This window comes from Chrysemys picta, chromosome 11 (assembly GCF_011386835.1).
Source record: "Chrysemys picta bellii isolate R12L10 chromosome 11, ASM1138683v2, whole genome shotgun sequence".
NCBI lineage: Eukaryota > Metazoa > Chordata > Testudines > Emydidae > Chrysemys > Chrysemys picta.
In genome coordinates, this window is record NC_088801.1 from 75,060,392 (window position 1) to 75,082,376 (window position 21,985).

General features: G+C 40.4%; 1 protein-coding gene across 8 annotated transcripts in view; it reads left to right on the plus strand.

Moving 5' to 3' along the window:
* RBM44 (RNA binding motif protein 44) overlaps nucleotides 1–21,985 on the plus strand; it is a 26,774-nt gene continuing 4,789 nt past the window's right edge. Inside the window, exons 1-15 of one of the 8 annotated variants that reach the window (XM_065562213.1) lie at nucleotides 32–383; nucleotides 1,029–1,197; nucleotides 6,204–7,864; nucleotides 7,993–8,051; nucleotides 8,513–8,689; nucleotides 10,730–10,916; nucleotides 11,008–11,033; nucleotides 12,409–12,499; nucleotides 12,881–12,980; nucleotides 15,493–15,627; nucleotides 19,090–19,181; nucleotides 19,279–19,352; nucleotides 19,769–20,165; nucleotides 21,019–21,164; nucleotides 21,482–21,627. In XM_065562213.1, coding sequence (XP_065418285.1) covers nucleotides 6,320–7,864; nucleotides 7,993–8,051; nucleotides 8,513–8,689; nucleotides 10,730–10,916; nucleotides 11,008–11,033; nucleotides 12,409–12,499; nucleotides 12,881–12,980; nucleotides 15,493–15,627; nucleotides 19,090–19,181; nucleotides 19,279–19,352; nucleotides 19,769–20,165; nucleotides 21,019–21,164; nucleotides 21,482–21,623 — 3,171 coding nt within the window. In that variant the 5' untranslated portion in view covers nucleotides 32–383; nucleotides 1,029–1,197; nucleotides 6,204–6,319 and the 3' untranslated portion in view covers nucleotides 21,624–21,627. Of the gene's footprint in view, nucleotides 384–1,028; nucleotides 1,198–6,203; nucleotides 7,865–7,992; nucleotides 8,052–8,512; nucleotides 8,690–10,729; nucleotides 10,917–11,007; nucleotides 11,034–12,408; nucleotides 12,500–12,880; nucleotides 12,981–15,492; nucleotides 15,628–19,089; nucleotides 19,182–19,278; nucleotides 19,353–19,768; nucleotides 20,166–21,018; nucleotides 21,165–21,481; nucleotides 21,628–21,985 lie in introns of those variants that run through there. The other 7 variants (XM_065562215.1, XR_010591664.1, XM_065562212.1 and 4 more) reach the window with 7 other exon arrangements.

The following is a 21,985-nucleotide window of genomic DNA, read 5'->3' on the forward strand; positions in this document are numbered from 1 at the left end:
ACACGTGGCGCTAGAGAGTGCCCCTCCCCCCGGTCAGCCGTTGCGCAGTATCTCGTGCGGGCTGCAGCCAGTTGGGCTGAAAGGCGCAACCGCAGGGGGTCAGGGCGCGTCCCTCCTCCCGCTCCGCCGCCCGCGCGCAGGCTCCAAACGGGGCCCCGGCGCGTGCTGGGCGCGGCCGTTCGACGCGAATGACCAATCAGGAGCTAGAACCGTTCTCCTTCCAGCCAATAGGGTGCGGTGCGCGCCCGGGCCGAGGCTATATAGGACAGGCGGCCGCGCGCCGCCAAGGGGGGCGGCGAAGGGGTCGTTAATCGGACGTTGGCGGCAGAGAGGCGGCGCGTCCCGGGCGGGCCAGCGTGTTGCCCCTCGGCTGCCTCCCTCAGGTCTGTGCGTGCGCCCCTCGGTGCCTGTGCCCTCCCCCCCGGAACGCCCCTCCTCGGGGGTGGGCCCCTCCGCGCCTGTTACCCCGCCTCCGTCCCCTGGGGCGCCCCTCCCCGCAGTGTGTGCCCCCCAGTACCTGTCCTGGGGCCTCTGCCCTGGAGCACCTGTTCTCCGGCCTTCTCCCATCCCTGGGTCTGTGCTCGCCCCGCGTGTGCCCCCCCCCAGCAGCCCCTCTGCAGCATCCTCCCTGTGCTGCTGCTTCCGCCGCCTCCCGCCAGGCTGGGAATGGGCACAGGGGCTGGATCACTTGGTGATTCCCTGTCCTGTTCATCCCCTCTGGGGCACCTGGCACTGGCCACTGTCAGAGGCCAGGATACTGGGCTGGATGGACCTTTGGGCTGACCCAGTGTGGCCGTTCCTATGTGCTCTCCCTGCTTATGCCCCCCAGCACCCGTTCCTGCAACAGGTGCTTCCAGGGGCAGGTGGCTCGTCTGCAAATCGGGAGAGTGGTGTTCAGTGCCCAGATCTGCTACTGGTTTCCTGTGTAACCTTGACAAGTCGTCAAGTCAGCGCGGCCTACTACACTCCAGAGTTAGGTCAGCGTAAGGCAGCTTGTGTCTACACTGAGGGCTTGTTTTCACAACTAGGGACATGGAAGCTGCTGTAGTCGATGCAGCAGGTGTCAATTTTGCTGGTCTAGTGAAGATCTGATAAATCGATGGCAGAGCACGCTCTGGTACTCCAGCTCCCTGAGAAGAATAAGGGAAGTTGGCCTGAGAGCGTCTCCCATTGACGCAGCACAGTGAAGATACTGGGGTAAGTCGACCTACGCTGCATCGACTCCAGCTAGGTTATTCATGTAGCTGGAGTAGCGTAAACTAGGTCAACTTACCCCTGTAGTGAAGACAAGCCCTAAAATGTTGCTCCCAGTAATGTAATTCACTTACTACACCAAGTTAATTCCACCTTGGCAAGAGGCATAGCACTTTGGTCAATGTAGTTAGGTCAGTGCAGTGTAGACACTGCGTTGCTTACACTAACTATTGCTGCCTTTCTGAAGTGTCCCACGATGCCCCACACTGACCGTTAATTGGGTGCAAGCGCTCCTGGTGGGTATGCGCACCAGTGACACATGGAGCATAGTGTGGACATGCAAAAGCAATTTAATTACTGTGGTGGCTGTAGGTTGATGTAACTTTGATTGATTTAATTTTGTAGTGTAGACTTGCTTTGTGTGCCTTGCTTCCCAATCTTTCCAGTGGGGATAACAGCATTGCCTACGTTGGGGATAAATACCTTAAAGCTTCTCAGATGCTCAAGTACTCCAGAAATGGGCTGTGTAAGACCTTAAGATAGATAAATACACAACAGTGGCATTTTTGCCCCTTTAGCACTCATAATGAGTATCCTTTTATTTCAGTTAAATAATCTAATTTGGACCTGAAACCTGAAGATTGCTGAGTGTGACTGGGCCCTGCATTGTAGTCAATGGGGCTCCACACCTAATAAATTTTTGGATTAAGGTCTACATTACATTTTTTAATGAAATTAATAAGTATGTGCCTGTTTGTAAAATAATTGTTTTGAGACAAATATTTGGAGAACCTCAGTCTTCAAAATTAAGTCTGTTTGGAGTTAATAACTGTTAAATAGCACTGTGAAACACTAAACATTACTGTACTAAGACATATTGAACAGCTTGTTGAAACAGCAGGGATGATGTGAATGTCATATTTACAAAGCTGAGTGGACTAAATTTAGGAAGCATGAAGTAAGATGGACACTTGTGATTTCTTTGATTATGTAGAAGTTGTGCACTGTATGCTTCAGATTAATTGGGGTTTTGTTTCTTGGGGTTTTTAGCTTCTTGTTTGGTTTGGGGGTCGGTTTGCAGTACACATCAGAGCTATCCAGTGTCTTGTGCATTAATCATTTAAAAAAAAAATGGGAATATTAAGAGATTTCTTTAAACATCTGGAAAACATGCAGATGTTTTCTGGAAGTGCCATGGGAGACTAAATGTATTGTTAAGCATGTACGTAGTATTTATGTTGAAAAGGTTCCCATGTCAGAAGGAGAGACTTTCCTGACAGTTGCCATTTAGATTTTCCCAAATATTCCAAATATTGATGTTGCAGCACAAGTTTTCAGAGGATTAAGTAATAGAAAGACATTTCCCTCTTCCATTTTTACACTATCACTGCTTATAAGTATAGCTCAAATTTGATTTAAGGCTTGGATTTTCATTTGAAATATATACTACTGTACATTTGCATGTTCACATACTATTGACAATGTTAGTTTGGTAGTTATGTAGAGTGAGTTAGTAGAAAACAGACATTCAAAAGTCACGTTTTTTTTAATCCCAGAAGATAAATTTGCTTTTTTGTAGATCGTACAGAGGTTAAGCAGACTTTGACTCCCTCAGGGAACAGATGGGCAGGATCCCCTGGGAGAATAACATGAAGGGCAAAGGGGTCCAGGAGAGCTGGCTGTATTTTAAAGAATCCTTATTGAGGTTGCAGGAACAAACCATCCCGATGTGTAGAAAGAATAGTAAATATGGCAGGCGACCAGCTTGGCTAAACAGTGAAATCCTTGCTGATCTTAAACGCAAAAAAGAGGCTTATAAGAAGTGGAAGATTGGACAAATGACCAGGGAGGAGTATAAAAATATTGCTCAGGCGTGCAGGAGTGAAATCAGGAAGGCCAAATCACACTTGGAGTTGCAGTTAGCAAGAGATGTTAAGAGTAACAAGAAGGGTTTCTTCAGGTATGTTAGCAACAAGAAGTAAATCAAGGAAAGTGTGGGCCCCTTACTTAATGAGGGAGGCAACCTAGTGACCGAGGATGTGGAAAAAGCTAATGTACTCAATGATTTTTTTGCCTCTGTCTTCACGCACAAGGTCAGCTCCCAGATTGCTGCACTGGGCAGTACAGCATGGGGAGAAGGTGACCAGCCCTCTGTGGAGAAAGAAGTGGTTCGGGACTATTTAGAAAAACTGGACGTGCACAAGTCCATGGGGCCGGATGCGCTGCATCCGAGGGTGCTAAAGGAGTTGGCGGGTGAGATTGCAGAGCCATTAGCCATTATTTTTGAAAACTCATGGCGATCGGGGGAGGTCCCAGATGACTGGAAAAAGGCTAATGTAGTGCCCATCTTTAAAAAAGGGAAGAAGGAGGATCCGGGGAACTACAGGCCAGTCAGCCTCACCTCAGTCCCTGGAAAAATTATGGAGCAGGTCCTCAAGGAATCAATTATGAAACATTTAGAGGAAAGGAAAGTGATCAGGAACAGTCAGCATGGATTCACGAAGGGGAAGTCGTGCCTGACTAACCTAATTGCCTTCTATGATGAGATAACTGGCTCTGTGGATGAGGGGAAAGCAGTGGATGTGTTATTTCTTGACTTTAGCAAAGCTTTTGATACTGTCTCCCACAGTATTCTTGCCACCAAGTTAAAGAAGTATGGGCTGGATGAATGGACTGTAAGGTGGATAGAAAGCTGGCTAGATCGTCGGGCTCAACGGGTAGTGATCAATGGCTCCATGTCTAGTTGGCAGCCGGTTTCAAGCGGAGTGCCCCAAGGGTCGGTCCTGGGGCCGGTTTTGTTTAATATCTTTATTAATGATCTGGAGGATGGTGTGGACTGCACTCTCAGCAAGTTTGCAGATGACACTAAACTAGGAGGCATGGTAGATACACTAGAGGGTAGGGATCGGATACAGAGGGACCTAGACAAATTAGAGGATTGGGCAGAAAAAAACCTGATGAGGTTCAACAAGGACAAGTGCAGAGTCCTGCACTTAGGACGGAAGAATCCCATGCACTGCTACAGACTAGGGACCGAATGGCTAGGTAGCAGTTCTGCTGAAAAGGACCTAGGGGTCACAGTGGACGAGAAGCTGGATATGAGTCAACAGTGTGCTCTTGTTGCCAAGAAGGCTAACGGCATTTTGGGCTGTATAAGTAGGGGCATTGCCAGCAGATCGAGGAACGTGATCGTTCCCCTTTATTCGACATTGGTGAGGCCTCATCTGGAATACTGTGTCCAGTTTTGGGCCCCACACTACAAGAAGGATGTGGAAAAATTGGAAAGAGTCCAGCGGAGGGCAACAAAAATGATTAGGGGTCTGGAGCACATGACTTATGAGGAGAGGCTGAGAGAACTGGGATTGTTTAGTCTCCAGAAGAGAAGAATGAGGGGGGATTTGATAGCAGCCTTCAACTACCTGAAGGGGGGTTCCAAAGAGGATGGAGCTCGGCTGTTCTCAGTGGTGGCAGATGACAGAACAAGGAGCAATGGTCTCAAGTTGCGGTGGGGGAGGTCCAGGTTGGATATCAGGAAAAACTATTTCACTAGGAGGGTGGTGAAACACTGGAATGCGTTACCTAGGGAGGTGGTGGAGTCTCCTTCCTTGGAGGTTTTTAAGGCCCGGCTTGACAAAGCCCTGGCTGGGATGATTTAGCTGGGAATTGGTCCTGCTTTGAGCAGGGGGTTGGACTAGATGACCTCTTGAGGTCCCTTCCAACTCTGATATTCTATGATTCTATGATTCTAATGCAGGATGAGAGATTTGCCTTCAGATCCTGCTTTTCTGTGTTAATCTTTTAAATTTGATTTTGAGTTACTGTCCTGAGGATGGGGGAAATAATTTATTTTCCATTCCTACAATTTTACTGTTTGTTTCCAATGTGCTAGTCAGAAAAGCCTGAAGTATTAGAACTGATAGATATACCTGTTAGTCCTTACCTGTAAATGTAACTAAGCCCTGACCACTTTTCAACAAAGTCTCTGGCTATTTGGTTCCAGCTGTTTTCTCCCCTGCCTAGTATATTGTTTTATTTTGAAATGTGTTTCAATCTTTTGAGTCATAATAATATTTTGATGACTGTATGTTTAAGGAACAAGAAATTACTTGTAACTTTGTTTCTTTGAAGTTAACTTTTCACAGGATTCCCACTTACCTATCCCACCTCCCCTCACAGTTTGCGGTTCCATTCCAAGTTGATATATTCCTGGTAGGACATTATACCATGTCCATCCTTGAAATGAGGAGGTGGCTTTCTGTCAGCACTTGCAAGATTCCTGGTTCTCAGGAGACATAGGACTCCACTCTTTCACTTCTACCTGCCTTTTTTTAGACAAGCTCTACTACTCATTTAAAATGGTTTCTGGGGTATCAGAAGTCTCCTCTGCCACAATGTTACTCCAATACTGTATCAAAACTATTTGCATGTTATCATGACTTTAGTAATGTATGATGTAAATTTCTCACTGTATACCAATAAAAAAAGAACTCATGGTTCAGCTAAGAAATAAATATTTCATAGAATATCAGGGTTGGAAAAGACCTCAGGAGGTCATCTAGTCCAACCCCCTGCTCAGAGCAGGACCAACCACAACTAAATCATTCCAGCCAGGGCTTTGTCAAGCTGAGCCTTAAAAAGTTTTAAGTATGAGAAAAGTGAGAAGATGGAAAGTTTACCTTGCCCCTTTGCCTGATTGATAAGAGAAGGAGCAGTGTTAAATCTAACTGGATTGTGGGGATGCCTGGAATTATATTAGATAAAATATGTTTTCATTATACTTAAAATAAGTAAGAATAGCAAATCTTTCTGGGGGTTTTTCATGGTTTGCCTGATGACTTCTCAGTGAGATTTTCTGTTTTTAGAGAGCACACCATACAACCCTGACTTTTATCACAACATAGTTGATCACAGCATGATACCACTTCTATTTTATCTGACAAAATGTTTTATACATTGACATTTTTGTGCAGAATAGATCATTTTGAACTTCTCTTCTTATTTTTAATCAGGTGAGAAACCAATAAATAAAAACAAGCTGTTGATTTCAAGATTTTGTAGTGAAAGTGAATTGGAGGAAACTGTGTTTGAGCTGATTGCTTCTAGTGACAACTCTGATACTTGGACCATGGAACAAAGAGAAAACATCAGTGATAAGAGTAAAACAGGAGTCTTCACTGAGCCAGCCTATGCTATAGACAAGTCTGATGAAATTGATTGTGTTGATACTCTGTTCGGTGAACTTGCAGAGGGCGTCAACTGCTCTGTTTCAGGCCAGGCATATTCCATAAATGTCTCAGAATTAAAGTTTCCAGATGAAAGCTTAGCTTGTTTCAGTTCATCACTAGATGCAGAACTTGAAACTTACAATAAAATAAGAGAGAGGATTTCCAAAGTGTATGAAGACAAAAGTGAAGCTGATATGTTGGGAAAGGTCTGCAACAATATACATTTCAGTTACAAGGAGAGTGACGACAGACCCAAGAGTGATGTAGATGAAGACTCACAACTAGAGTATCACAGTGCTGAAGAGCAAGATTATTCTGGTCAAAATACCTCATATATGCCTTTTGCGCAAATTAAAACTCCAAGGACACAAAATTCAGAAGTTCTGGAGTTGGTAGAGCCACTTTATGAAGTTATATGTGATGGAGCCATAGGTGGGCAAAATCCTGTTAGCAAATTAGGTGATGGTTCTTTTGCCTTGGATTATGGTGCTGTTGATGAGTTTTATAATAAAGCAGCTATACCAGAATTCTCAAAAACATCTCAGGACTCCATATCACAGATGGATTACAAAGGCTTGAAATGTGAAAATCATGAAGAGGAACAAACTGAAGATACATATCATAGTAAACTTGGTGAAAATTCATTTGAAAGTGATACTGTTGTGAATAGAGAATATAAAAAATCACTCTCCACGAGCAGTTCAGAAAATCAACAAAAGATGGAGGCTGTTTCTTTTTGTGATGTTGCACAGTCATCACAAATGGCTATAAAAAAAGTGTTTAAAATGAGCGATACTAACAGCATGTTGCAGAAGCATGGAAATACTTGTGTATTACCATGGGAAAGATCTTCTGTGACATCCACACAGATTTCTAGCAAAAATGCAGACGATTCAATTTCTTGTAGTTGTGAAGAATCATTTCTGTCTGCATTTAATTCTGATTGTCATGATTGCAGCCAGAAGACTGTTGAAAGGAAACCAGATTTTTCTTTTGCACTCCCCAGAATTCCAATGAAAGATGGTCATTTGTCTTGTGTGGAAGTTATAGATAAGTATGCTGGTAATAGTACCAGACATCAAGTAGATTTTCCTGACTCAGAAATCAAGTGCCTCACATGCTTGAATAATGCTACAAGTAATAATAAAGTTACAGTTAACCAGAGTGTTGATGCAAGTTCTGATTTTAGGGCTTGTTTCACTACAAGCAGAGCTACTAGTGCTAATGCTTCTGTGGTATCTAAAGCAAACAACACAAAGTTAACAATGATGAACAAAATCAAGTCTGAAGAATGGCAGAGTAAGACCTGTAGAAGTATTGCCTGCAATACAGATTTGTCATGTGTAGGTGGCAGTATGGAGCAAATTGCCTCATGGCTTGCTGAGACATGGGAAAATTGTATCTACAGTGAAATCCCAACAACTGAATGGAATTCACAAATTAAGGTAATTTTGAGCTCACTGAGCAACTCAAAATAAACTCAGTTTTTAAAACAAAATAATTATATTTGTAACTCAATGTCAGTAAATGCAGATTGTATAATTCTTTTCTTTTAAATGATTATTGTTTCTAGGATCCTTTGGAGTTGAAAAATAAGTTGAGTGTCAGAGATTTAAGAGAAAATCCTGACAGGTATGTCATACATTGTAAATATTTGTATTTATGGATGCTCAGTGATAAATGTAGAATTTACTTAATAGTCTTCAGGTTCTCTGAATAAGCAAATTAAGAATTCAACGAAAATATTATTTAGAATGCTTGCTCTGAAGATTAACAGAGCCACTGAGCTTCATTTAATTTTTATGACTGCACTTTCTGCATAAAGATGACTAGAGTGGTAGTTGCATTTCCTCCTCTTAGTTAGGGATCAATATAACGTGAAAGCCACCATGCTTGATACTGCGGAGTACTGTTTTTCCTATTTGGCTAGTGGAGAGTAGGAATTAACTGATTTTAAGTTTCAAGTTTTCCTTCTAAAATGTAGTCAGAAATACCTTTTGAAAGTTATACAAATGTCAAGATAATACATACACAATAAATTAAGAAATATTCTCTCGCTTAATCAGTTCAATAATATATTTTTCCTTTTAAAGGATGTTGCATCTTAGCAAAGAAATTGAGAAGAATTATTCATCAAACTGTTGTAGGAGGTTGCTGCAGAGAGCTATAAAAGCAGAATTGCAGCTTCTAAGAACTCACTATTGGATGTGTCATCAGCACTGCTGGAAGATTTACAGACTTGTTATAGAAGAAAGAGAATGTTTTAACAGGCATGCATTAATTTTATTTTTCTTGAATAAAACAGATGTAATATTCTTCAATAGGATAGAATTTAAGAAATCCAGCTGCTCGTTAATCTAAAGAGAGCAACAGCAAATGCTTTCCTAAAATCCATTTGAGCGTCAACCAAATAACTGTTACTTATTTGATAGTATCTTGTGAAATTAAAATATTCCAAATATAATTAATATTAGTCACTGCTAACTACCGTATGCATTCTTGTACACATGTAGTTGTAATATTTATTCAAATACACTCACTGGACCAGTTAATCAGTTCTGCTGAAGACACATTCTTAGGGTGTAATGCCAAAACATCAGAGTATTTTGACCCAATCAGAAGATGGTGGTGTTTGCCACAGAGTTCAAATTGCTAGTAATAACTGGCCTAATTCTTTATTTACTTTTGTCCCTGCAGTAATATTTTGTGTTTTGTTTAAGTACTATTGGAAGGGCATTAGTTGCTGAATAGGACTGCTTTATTCTAAGTGGAACAGGTAGTGATGCATATAGTTGAGATTTCCATTATTAGATCCTGTTTTCAGTTGCTTATCACTTTATCATACTTTAACCATCCAGCCTGAAATTTTCCATAGCAGGTGTTTGCCTCAGGCTGTGCGTGCACTTTGAAAATTTCAGCTAAATCGGTTCACTTGTTTCCAAGAACAAAGTTACAGGAAAGTCTTTGCAGAGTGACTGAACATGCTCCCTTCCAGGAGCTGGTGTGGACACTGTAGTGCCAGGTCCTGGATCTTAGAATAGGAAGTCTCCTATGCTATCATTGTACCACTGCTGGTGCCCAGGCAGCACAGAGGAGGAGGAAACAGCCTGATGCAAATGCCAGAGGGTGAGAGCTAGGGTAGGAACAGAGAGGCACAGGGGAAATAGAAGCCAAGTGAGACTGAGAAAGGAGCTGGAAGAATGAATAGGTGCAGATTCGTACTGAGCAGTGGAGGGGGGTGGGTAGGGGAGAAGAAAAGAGGAACATGGATAGGATCCTGAGGATGGTTAGGAGTAAAAGGGTCAGACAGGCTGGGTCTGAGGCTGGGACAGGGACAAAAGAGTTTATAACCACTAAATCACACTTCCTCTTAAGAACTTGGAATTGAACCCATGATTCCTGAGCCTCACAGTCTTCTTGTGCTAGCAAATAGTTTTGCAACCCATTGGCAAAGTTTGCGTTTCATCCTCCCTTGCTCCTACTAGTTACTTTGTAAGCTCAAATGATTAGAGTTCTGTGCAGTGGATTTAGAGCCCCCAATCCTGTTGATGACCCATGTGGAGGTCAGTATGATTCTGCATGATGGAATATGATTTTTTTAGTTTGCTTAGGAAAAAAAAAATCTTAGGAAGTTGCATCCAAAACCACTTCAGACTCCAGGTCAATAGACCATGAAAGAAAATAGAACAATGTTCAGTTTTATCTTCAATTTGTATTCTCTTAAACTAAATGCCCACCAGTCTGGAGGAATTCTTTGGGATTGTTTAAAGTGATTTAAGATCCATTTGTTATCTTTGAGGGCGGTATATTTCAATCTGCCTTTTAATACATTTACTGTGCCCTGGGGAAACAAATTTGACTCAGCTGTCTCCAGTTGATCCCATGGGTGGATCTTACACAGAAATAACTCTGGATTGGTGAGTATTAATGAAAAGACATATTTACAAATAGGAAACAAATTATCCTATTGTATTTTTTAAATTTATTTTTATTAAGACTTTTAAATAATTACAAATAAGCATTCTTTCAAAGGGTCCCATAACACTTTGATGCAAGAATCTATATAGAAAAAAAGAAATTCTTGTAAAAAAGGAAAGTCCACACATAAAACTGCATTAGAGATCACAAAAGACCAAGATGGTTTAAGCTAACATTTATTCAAAATAATAGATTTCTTCATATGTGGTGGGGGAGATGCAGGGACATGAAAAATCTTGAGGCACCATAAAACATTTTTGATAATTCTTGAAGCAATAATGTAACAGGAATGTCCTATTAGGTATTTGAAGTGCTTTTTTATATTTTTTCAGGAATTTTAAAAGTGACATTTCCAAGACTGAACTAGGGTCATCTTTGTTGTCTGTTTTTGAAGAACTGAAGGCTAGGTATGAAAGCATGAGAGAAAAATTAGTCATGGGTATACCATTGGATTCACTGCCCCCATTATCAGTAGAGTCAAAATTGCTCTCGATCTTTTCTTCTTATGTTCCTTCAAAGGTACAGTAGGTTTTTATTTAAGTTACTCTTTGGCTTTAAGTAGGAATGTTTTTATTTAAAAACTAACGTAATTCTTTTGTTTTCTTGACAGTTAGTGAAAGACAACCTTCTTTATAAGTAAGTAATTACAATTTTTATTTATCTATTCAGATTAAGGTATAGACCAGAAGTGAGCGCAAAATAAATAGTGTGAGTATTTTTGTTTTTTTGTGTAAGAACTTCACTTGTTACTTCAACTCCGTTTAGCTGAAAAAGCAGGTTGGCACTTTTGGCAGTGAGATTTTATTTAAGAGTGAAGTTTTACTCTGCAAAGTAATTGTATGCAAATGGTATTGTAGAGTTCTATGTTTGTATCCTCATGACCTTCAGTTCAGATTTTCTCAATTTACACATAAAAAGGTGTATTTTCCCTACCATTCAACATTCAATTTCTATCTGGGAGCTTAAATTCAAGCTGTGTTATTTCTGGCTTGCATATATTCACCAGTAATAAAGATTTTTGCATTCAGCACATAGTTGACAGTTCTGTTGTCAATGTGCAAGTCTGAAAGGAGTCCAGTTCACTGTTCCATAGATGCATTGTCTGCAGCGCTAATGGGTAACAAGTAAGGCTGTCAAGCGATTAAAAAAAATTAATTGCGATTAATCGCGCTGTTAATAATAGAATTTATAATCTACAGTAACTCCTCACTTAACGTCTTCCTGCTTACCGTTGTTTCAAAGTTATGTCGCTGCTCAATTAGGGAACATGCTCGTTTAAAGTTGTGCAATGCTCCCTTATAACGTCATTTGGGTGCCTGCTCTGTCCACTGCTTGTAAGATTCTGTGCAAGAGCAGCGACTTTACAAGGGACCATTGCACAAGTTCCTCTTCTCCGCCTCTTCCCCCTCCCTCCCAGCGCTTCTCCCCAGGGCCAAACAGCTGTTTGGTGGCACTTAAGACTTTCTGGGAGGGAAGGGGAGGAGCGGGGAAGCGCTGCCTCTCCACTTCTCCCCCTCCCTCTTTCCCAGAAAGTCCTAAGTGTCGCCAAACAGCTGTTTGACGGCCCTTAGGACTTGGGGGAAGGGAAGGTGCGGGGACGTGACATGCTCCGGTGAGGAGGTGGACTGGGGTTGGGAAGAGGTGGGCCTGGAGTGGAGTGGGGACGGGAAGAGGCGGGCCTGGAGCATCCCCCAGCAAAGTCGGCGCCTGTTCTTCTCCGGGGAAGCTGCTGCTGCGAAGGTGTTTCCTAGCATCCTTACCTGCAGCAGGCTGTGCCTGTGTGGGGTAAGCCAGGGGCACTTCCCAACCACAGTACATACTGTACAATATATAATGCCTTTTGCCCCCCCCCAAATTTCCTTAGAACCTAACCCCTGCATTTACATTCAATCTTATGGGAAAATTGGATTCGTTTAACATCGTTTCACTTAAAGTCGCATTTTTCAGGAACAGATCTACAATGTTAAGTGAGGAGTTACTGTATTTTCAAAAGTTGCATGTTATTTTTTAGTTCTAGTTCTGCGGCAGAAAAGTCAGGCTTGGAAATGTCAAAACATCAAGAGAGTGAAATTTCCTCCAGCCTGAAAAGAACACCACCTTTAGTGAGTTTCCTGAACATTTACTTTGGAACCTTCTTATAAGCTAATAATCTTTTTAAATCCTATTCTTTATGCAGACATATTTTTAGAACAGTATATAAAAATATAATTTGATCTTTACACTGCATCCAAGAATTGGCATTTCTTAGCATATATCTCAGTGCTAGCAATGGGATACAATGCAACTGATATTACCAAGGGATTATAATACTGCTTTCGAAATGTAAAATGATTGAGATCTTGAACTAAGATTAGTGGGCAAAAGTTTTTCTATAGCTAATTAGCATATATATAGTGTGAAACTTGGAAAAATATTAAATTATGCATTTTAAGCTAAAAAGGGTATTGTTACTCAACAAGTAACTAATGCAAGCCTATTTATAGGTCACTCCTCAAATGTGTTTAACTGACAACAGGCAGCATAAGCAATATCCTTCCTACAAGAACTTTGAAATAAAGTATGAGGCTCAAGATATAGAAAGGGGTAAGTTAGATGTATCTAATTCAAGATTTGACAGTAAAGTTCAGCAGGAACAGCACAATGTATTTGTTATTTGTATTATGAATTTGCAAATACCCAAAACCTCTGAATAAAATATCCACATTGATACTCTACTGCCCTTTCTCTAAGGGGTCATTTAATGTTAAATCAACTACACACTGCAGTTTCAGATATACAATCTGTGGGTAATGTAACAAAGAAATGGAAACATGCACAAATGTGTTTTCTGTGTAGCTGCAAACCACAGTATCTTGAATAATGTTATGTAGAGGCCTTAGAAGAATGATTCCCTTTAAGTATAGTGTGAGTCAATGGTGACAGGGAAAAGTCGTGTATTTTACCTACATGTTAATATTACTACAGTTAAATTATTTTCTCTAGGTTCTGGAGAATGATTGTAGTTAGGGCTCTCAAGTGATTTAAAAAAATTAATCATGAGTAATCACGCTGTTAAACAATAATAGAATACTATTTATATAAATATTTTTGGATTTTTTCCGCTTTTTCAAATATATTGATTTTAATTACAACACAGAATACAATGTGTACAGTGCTTACTTTCTATTTATTTTTTGTTACAAATATTTGCACTGTAAAAATAAAAGAAATAGTATTTTTCAATTCACTCAATACAAGTACTGTAGTGCAATCTCTTTATCATGAAAGTTGAACTCACAAATGTAGAATTATGTACCAAAATAACTGCATTCAAAAATAAAACAATGTAAAACTTTAGTGCCTACAAGCTCACTCAGTCCTATTTCTTGTTCAGCCAATCGCTCAGACAAATAAGGTTGTTTACATTTGCAGGAGATAATGCTGCCCGCTTCTTGTTCACAATGTCACCTGAAAGTGAGAACAGGTGTTCGCATGGCACTATTGTAGCTGGTGTCGCAAGATATCTACATGCCAGATGCTCTAAAGCTTTATATGTCCTTTGATGCTTCAACCACCATTCCAGAGGGCATGTGTCCAGGCTGATGACGGGTTGTGCTCGATAACAATCCAAAGCAGTGCGGACCGACTCATGTTCATTTTCATCATCTTAGTGAAATGCCACCAGCAGAAGGTTGATTTTCTTTTTTGGTGGTTCGGGTTCTGTAGTTTCTGCATTGGAGTGTTGCTCTTTTAAGACTTCCGAAAGCATGCTCCACACCTCGTCCCTCTCAGATTTTGGAAGGCACTTCAGATTCTTAAACCTTGGGTCGAGTGCTGTAGCTATCTTTAGAAATCTCACATTGGTATCATTTTTGGATTTTGTCAAATCTGCAGTGAAAGTGTTCTTAAAATGAACAACATGTGCTGAGTCATCATCCAAGACTGCTATAACATGAAATATATGGCAGAATGCCGGAAAAACACAGGGTAGGAGACATACAATTCTCCCCCAAAGAGTTCAGTCATAAGCTTAATTAACGCATTATTTTTTTAATGAGCGTCATCAGCATGAAAGTATGTCCTCTGGAATGGTGACCAGAGTTTGAAGGGGCATACCAATGTTTAGCATATCTGGCACATAAATATTTTGCAATGCCAGCTACAAAAGTGCCATGCAAACATCTGTTCTCACTTTCTGGTGACATTGTAAATAAGCAGCAGGCAGCATTATCTCCCTTAAATGTAAACAAACTTGTTTGTCTTAGCAATTGGCTGAACAAGAAGTAGGATGAGTGGACTTGTAGGCTGCTAAGTTTTGCATTGTTTTGTTTTTGACTGCAGTTATGTAACAAAAAACTGTTTGTAAGTTGCACTTTCACAATAAAGAAATTGCAGTGCGGTACTTGTATGAGATACATGAGGGGTGTAACCATAGGTGCTGAAAAATACGGTTTGTTTTGTTTATCATTTTTACAGTGTAAATATTTGTAATAAAAATAATATAAAGTAGGCAGTGTACATTTCGTATTCTGTGTTGTAATTGAAATCAATATATTTGAAAAAGTGGAAAACATCCAAAAATATTTAAATAAATGGTACTCTTTTATTGTTTAATGGTGTGATTAATCACGATTATTTTTTAATCTCTTGACAGCCCTAAACATAACCAATATTTTTAATCTCTTCCTTTATTTTGAAAAAGGAACTAACATGATGTGTATGTTACACAAATTTTTTTCTCTATCTTACAGATGAAACTGAATCAGAAAGGTGAAATCACTTGCCTGAGACCATACGTCAGTGGCAGAGTCAGGATTAGTGCTCAGGGCATCCTAATTCTCAGCCTTGTGCTCATTTCTGCAGGCAACTCTGCCTTCTCAATATCATTGCTTGAATTTTAGTACAGACGTTCCCCGACTTACGCAAGCGTTCCGTTCCTGAACACCTTGCATAAGTTTAATTTTGCGTAAGTCGGGAACGTATACCCGACAATTACACGCGCAAAAAAAAAAAAAGTTTACAGAACCTTTTCCGTAAGTGCGGGTTTGTGTAAGCGGGTTTGCATAACCTGGGGAGCATCTGTATATGAAACTAGGTTTGCTTTAATGTGTTGCAGACTGCAGAAAAAATCAAGAAATAAATGAAGACTGGTTTGATGCTAAAGAAAACTTTACAGTGACTGATTTTTCAGTAACACTTCTAGGGAATGAAAAAGAACAAAAAAATCTAGAGAAGGTCATTAGTACAAAAGGTGAGTTGAGCACTCTATTGGTTTAGGTAAGAATGGCATTAGTGTTGCTTTATTGAACATTGCTTGTCCTCTGAAGGGTCAGCTGGATTTTCAAGTGCTACTTTTTCATATTTTTTTAGTACTATTCCCTTTCCTTGTTGGCGATGAGTTTCCTATAAAGAATTGCTTCTAGCTTTTGTGTAAAATTTACCACTTTGGCCAAAATTTTCAAATGTGTATGTCATCAAACACAAACCTGGAAATATTCCTCTTTAATTTTTTCTAATACTGACTTCTCCAGAGATAATTAGGACAGATTCACACTCTTGAGATTGTGCCCCTGTATGGGGACATGGTTGGAACTACTCAAATTAAGTGTAGTAAAAGGATAAAGCTTGTTGGTTCCATAAGAGGAGGGGAGGCATGTTATACCCATAGGTGCTGTCTTCCTCTTTACTTGGGGGGGTGCCCGACCCTCCCTTTGCCCCAGGTCCTGCCTGCACTCCACCACTTCCTCCAAGCCCCCACCTCACCTCTTCCCACCCCTGCTCCGCCCCAGTCCCCGCCTATCTCCACTCCTGCCCCCAAGCCCTCTTCCCGCTCTGTCCCGCCTCTTCCCTGCCTCTTTCCACCCCCTCCCCTGAGCATGTCCTGTCCCCGCTCCTCCCCCTCCTCCCAGGGCCTCCTGCACGCTGTGGAACAGCTGATCGTGACAGGTAGGAGCTGCTGGGAGGGAGGAGAGGAGTTGATCAGCGGGGCCACCGGTATCAAGGTGGGGAGCTTGGCTGCCAGCGGGTGCTAAGTACCCACTATTTTTTTTCTGTAGGCGCTCCAGTCGGCACCTATGGTTACACCCCTCACACAATGGAATGTGGGAACCCTTTAGTGTTCCAACCAGTAGTACCTTTCTGATTGTGGTCAGTGAAGAACTCCCCGAGTCACTGCAACCAACTTTCTTGCTCTATAGCTCCATGTTGTTGCCTCTCCATTACTTTATTCTTACAGAAAATATATTTCAATAGCACGTCAAACCTAGTGTTCCCTATTTGATGCTTTGCATATTTTTTACAGCTCAAATTGGAGTCCCTGCATCAATGTCACCTGCATCAGTGCCCTTAGTATGTTCTTTCCTTTGGAAAGGACTGTGCATTCTCTGCTCCTGTGATTTCTGACTTTGAGCAATTAGGTGCTGAAGAAAGTTTGTAAAGTCTCTCTTGGCTTCTTAGCATCTTCTTGTAAATCTAGTGAGAAGCCAGCCTGGAAGACCTTGAAAGTTTCAGCTTCAAGTGTTCCTGAGTGGCAGGTTCCAGTTGAATGTCAAGACCTGCATCTTACTGACATCACTGCCCAGCCATTTCAGTGTATGCCAGAAGTGGTTTGCAGAGGGGCACCTAGTGGACTGTCCCCTGTTAGCTGAAACCAACAATAATCTCTGGGTTCCTGAGACCGAATGGTAGCTGGAGGAGGAAAGGATCAGCTTGCTCCTGCCCCCCCCCGTAGCTGCTGCCATCCTTCCCCTTCTTGTCCTCCACCCTCATAGCTACCCACATGGGGCTCTGCTCCAGGGTAGGACCATCTACCCTGGGACTCTAGAACTGACATCACAGTCCCTTGATGTGGCGCTGCCCAGAATATGAGGCTAGGTCTACACTACCCGCCTGAATCGGCGGGTAGAAATCGATCTCTTGGGGATCGAATTATTGCGTCTCGTTGGGACGCGACAGTTGATCTCCGAATCGACGCTCTTACTCCACCAGCGGAGGTGGGAGTAAGCGCCGTCGACGGGGAGCCGCGGAGGCCGATTTTGCTGCTGTCCTCACAGCGGGGTAAGTCAGCTCCGATGGGTCGAATTCAGCTACGCTATTTGTGTAGCTGAATTTGCGTATCTTAAATCGACCTCCCAAACCCCCCCCCCCCCCGTAGTGAAGACCTGCCCTGAGTGTTGTGCAGGTGAGTGCTGGGAAGGTGGAAGGAGTGTCCTTCCCCATTCTACTGTAGAGCACCAGTCTCTCCCACACCTATCACTCAGCAGCAACAGCTATCTCACAAGCCACAAAATTCCAGCAGCAGCATAAGCTTTTCATCTCACCCCAATAATGACACCAGCTCCCAGTACCCATTTTTTAAATCCATAACACTCACAAAAACCCTCCAAACCCTAAAAATGTTCGGTGGCCCAGTCCTATGCATGTTCAGTGGATCGCAGAATGTTGTGACTCAAAAAAGATTGAGACACTCTGATTTAACAGTATGGGTCTCAAAGCTACGTTTTGACACCATTGGAACATCTAGCTACACTTTATGCATAGTTGCTGAAGCACATCGAAACTTTGAGGACCTTAATTGCATATCTGGACAGTGTTTGATACAAGTTCCTCCTCTAGAAAGACGTTACGCCGTCAGAGCTGTAAGCTTTTCCTGCGCAAGAGGAGATCACTAGAATCCCAATTTGTGACTAACTCTGACATTGAGTCTTGGAAAGGAACCTATTGGTTAGAATTAAGAAAATTAGTTAGACAAGTACAATTTCAAATTAAAACCTGTACTCTGTTTTTAGAATCAATTTACCAGATTTTGTAGAAGTAAATGAAAAAATGTTTTTGGTCTTCATGCTCTCTTTTACAAAATTTAAAATATGTATATTTCTATGTAATGTTTTAAGGCAACTATTTGAAAACAAATTCAATTTCACCCTTTTCCCTGTTGTATCATGAATAGGGCTCTACCAAATTCACAACCATGAAAAATACGTCATGGACCATGAACTCTGGTCTCCTGCCATGAAATCTGGTCTTTTGTGTGCTTTTACTCTATACTCTACAGATTTCACTGCGGAGACAAGCGTTTCTCAAATTGGGGGTCCTGACACAAAAGGGATTTGGAGGGGGGTTGTGGTATTGCCACCTTTACTTCTGCACTGCAGCCTTCAGAGCTGGGCAGCTACAGCTGGAGAATGGCGGCTGCTGACTGCGGGCCCCCGCTCTGCAGGCAGCAGCGCAGAAGTAAGAGTGGCAATACCGTACCATGCCATCTTACTTCTGCACTGCGGCTGGCGGCAGCTCTGCCGTCAGAGCTGAGCTCTCGGCCACCAGTCGCCGCTCTCCAGCCACCTGCAGCAGCGCAGAATTAAGGGTAACAATACCGCAACCCCCCCTACAATAACCTTGTGACACTCCCACAACTCCTTTTTGGGTCAGGACCTCTACAATTACAACACTGAAATTTCATATTAAAATAGATGAAATCATGAAACTTACAATTTTTAAAATCCTATGACCAAAATTGGCCAAAATGGACCATGAATTTGGTACGGCCCTAATCATGAAACACATTTTCTCCATTCAATCACTTCGATTTTTTTAGCAATCCCATTTTCCTTTTACATATTTTCTGCTTTTTTTTTTTTTTTTTTTTTACAATTTATTGTAGATTGACTTGAATAAGGAATAGCACATTAATATTTTTTCTTGTATATTTCTAAACTACCAGAAATAAAGATGGTGAAGAATACAAAAAGTGAGCCAAATAAGCATTATTTTATTCATGTTGGTGGCTTAAGTCCTTCAGTATCAGAGGTAAAATAGCCTTTCTTTAAATAATAATCATAATAATAATACCTTGTTTATTTAGTAAATGCTGTACTTTACATCCTAAATATGCTATCTGTTGTAGGCTGATCTAAGGTCTCATTTCCAGAAGTATCAGGTTTTGGATGTTTCAATATGTGAGTTTTCTAGTAACTACAGGTACATTCATATTAATGTAAATTTTATTTGTATTACATTTGTTGCTGACAAAATAAGTGGCACTTAGGAAAGTTTTTTTTTTTTTTTACTTTGTAAGTTACTTTAATGTCAGTGGAATTTTAATTAAATCAATACATTTTCTACAGGTTATATTTTAGATGTTGACTAGCAATGTCTGAGTTCCAGAAACAGTTGACATGTTACTGGAAAATACCAATTATAAAATGTTGTCCTTGCTGGATTAAAATATTGTAGTTCAATTAAAAGCTGTAGCTAACATTTTAAAGTAGAGAGCTGCACCATAATCAGAAGCATTTGTAATTAATGGATTTGGTATTATCCACATATGGAAGCTGGTTAAATTGTATATTAAATTGTATTTTTTCTTAGTTCTTGCACATGTTTTTAAATTTTAGGTATGCATCTCTGAGTTTTAAAAAAGCTAGTAAAGCAAAATTGGCTGTGGACGAAATGAATGGGAAAGAAATAAAAGGAAAAGCAGTAAATGTTCGTCTTGTAAAAACTGTAGGAGAAAATATACTTCCAGCTTTTCAAAAAGTTTCCAGACCACTTCACTATGAAAACCAATCCACTGATAATTTGGAAGAAAATATTCAAGTCAGAACTACCTGCTCTGTCCCGGACTCTTTGAAAGTGCCTTCCACCACCTCAACCTCTTTGAAAGTGCTTTCCCCTCCCTCAGTTTCTTCAGCAATGCCTGCCCCTACCCTGGCCTTTTCAAAAGTGCTCAGCTCTGATTTAAAACCACTTGCACATGAATCAGGACACCTTTTCTTCTCAGTTGATCAACAGGTAAATTATTCTTCCTGGGACAGATTACGATGAGTTTTTAAAGTTAATTCTTACTTTGTACTTAGCATATTTTGCAGTAGTGTTGGCTTGTGCAAAGTGCTCAAAAATCAGTATTTGTGGCATATTGTAGAAGGGACATAGCTCTCCATCTTTTCCTGCCTAATGTTGACATCTCCACCTTTATTTCTTTAATGATGTAAGCTCATCAAATAACTATACCTGTACATTTCACCACTGGAATAAGTATGGTTTTATTTTGTTTTTTCTTTTAGATTTAAAAGTTTTCACTTTTAATAAGTTTGTATAAGTGTAATCCATTGTGATTTATTAAGGTACAAGAAAGATTTTTGTTTGGCAGAAGAGCGGAAGGGAAAACTTCTGTTTAAATTTTATCCTAAATTATACGATGAATTCATTTTCAGATTTTCTTCGTCCACTGACTTTATCCAATAACAAGCTTTGTGGTTGTGATTATTTAAAAAAAAAAAAAAAAAAAAAAAAAAAACCTGAAAACTTATTCTACTTTTATTTAATATGAAAATGACTGTTCCTAGGGTAACTTAGAATTTGCCTAATTTAACATGGTTACACATGAAAAAACATAAAAATGGTAACCAAAATAAGAATGTTTTTAATTTTAAGATATATGCAGTAGTTAGTTATATTGTAACATGATCAGTTTTGATCCTGATATACATCTCTATAAATATTTTACTATTGAACTAAATCTGTAATTGCCCCAATAGTTTGAAAAATGGTACATAACAGAAGCGATAATCTTCTGTAAAATAGAATAAGCAATCCATACAATACTTAACACATTCTATGTTCAATTGTTTTAATTTGCATCTAGAGTACAAGAGAGAATCCTCTGCAGATAAAACCTGTTCAGTTCTCTCCTAATCCATCTGCTACCTTTATACCTCCTAACACATTGAACTTGAGCAGCTTTACCAAATTGATGAAGAAATTAGAAGAACTGCATCCCAAGGCTAGTAGGTAAGAATATCTGATTTTTCTCCACTGATTTATGAATCTAATATTCAAGATACAGACGCCCCCCAGGTTACGGAAACCCAACTTATGGAAATCTGAACTTATGGAAAAAGTTCCGTAAACTAGAAATAGGAGTGTGGGTGGGGGTTTTTTTGTTTTTGTTTTTGCGTAATTGTCGGGTATACGTTTCCGACTTGTGCAAAATTCGAGTTACGCGAGCGTCTGTAGTCAAATGAAATGATAAATTTGGAATTGGTGAAAACATGTTTATATAATGTCACTCGGTTAAAGACCATCTTTTTTCTGTCTCACTTGTTTAGAGATAATATTGTGGATGCTTTGCAGGAGGTCAGAACAAATAATAAAGGTTTCCTAAGTGGCTTGTCTATTAATGTTATTGTGGAAATGGCTTCCTCTGTTCTGAAGAAATCTGCATCCAAATGTGAGGAAAAAGTAGCATAAAGAGGTGAGCATTCTAGTGCAGAAAGAAAAATACTTTGAAATAGTAAAGGTATTGTTTGTATGGCTGTATAACGTAGCTATATGTATAGCCTAGTAAATAACTTAGTGCTTTGATTACCACACATGTGCTTCATTGCCAGTGGGGAGTGCACTGAAAGAATTGTCACTGAAGAAGAATTAACTTCTTTTGGAATAGTTGTGTGATGATCACTTACAGTTTTTAATGTTTACCAAGTTAAATTGCTAACTCTATCAGATATAAATCTCACTGTGTAAAATTTGGCATACTTGGGATGATATTATCCAAATTGTTTCAGAATTTCTGCTGATTTCACAACAGAGAGGTTACATCTCCATTAACA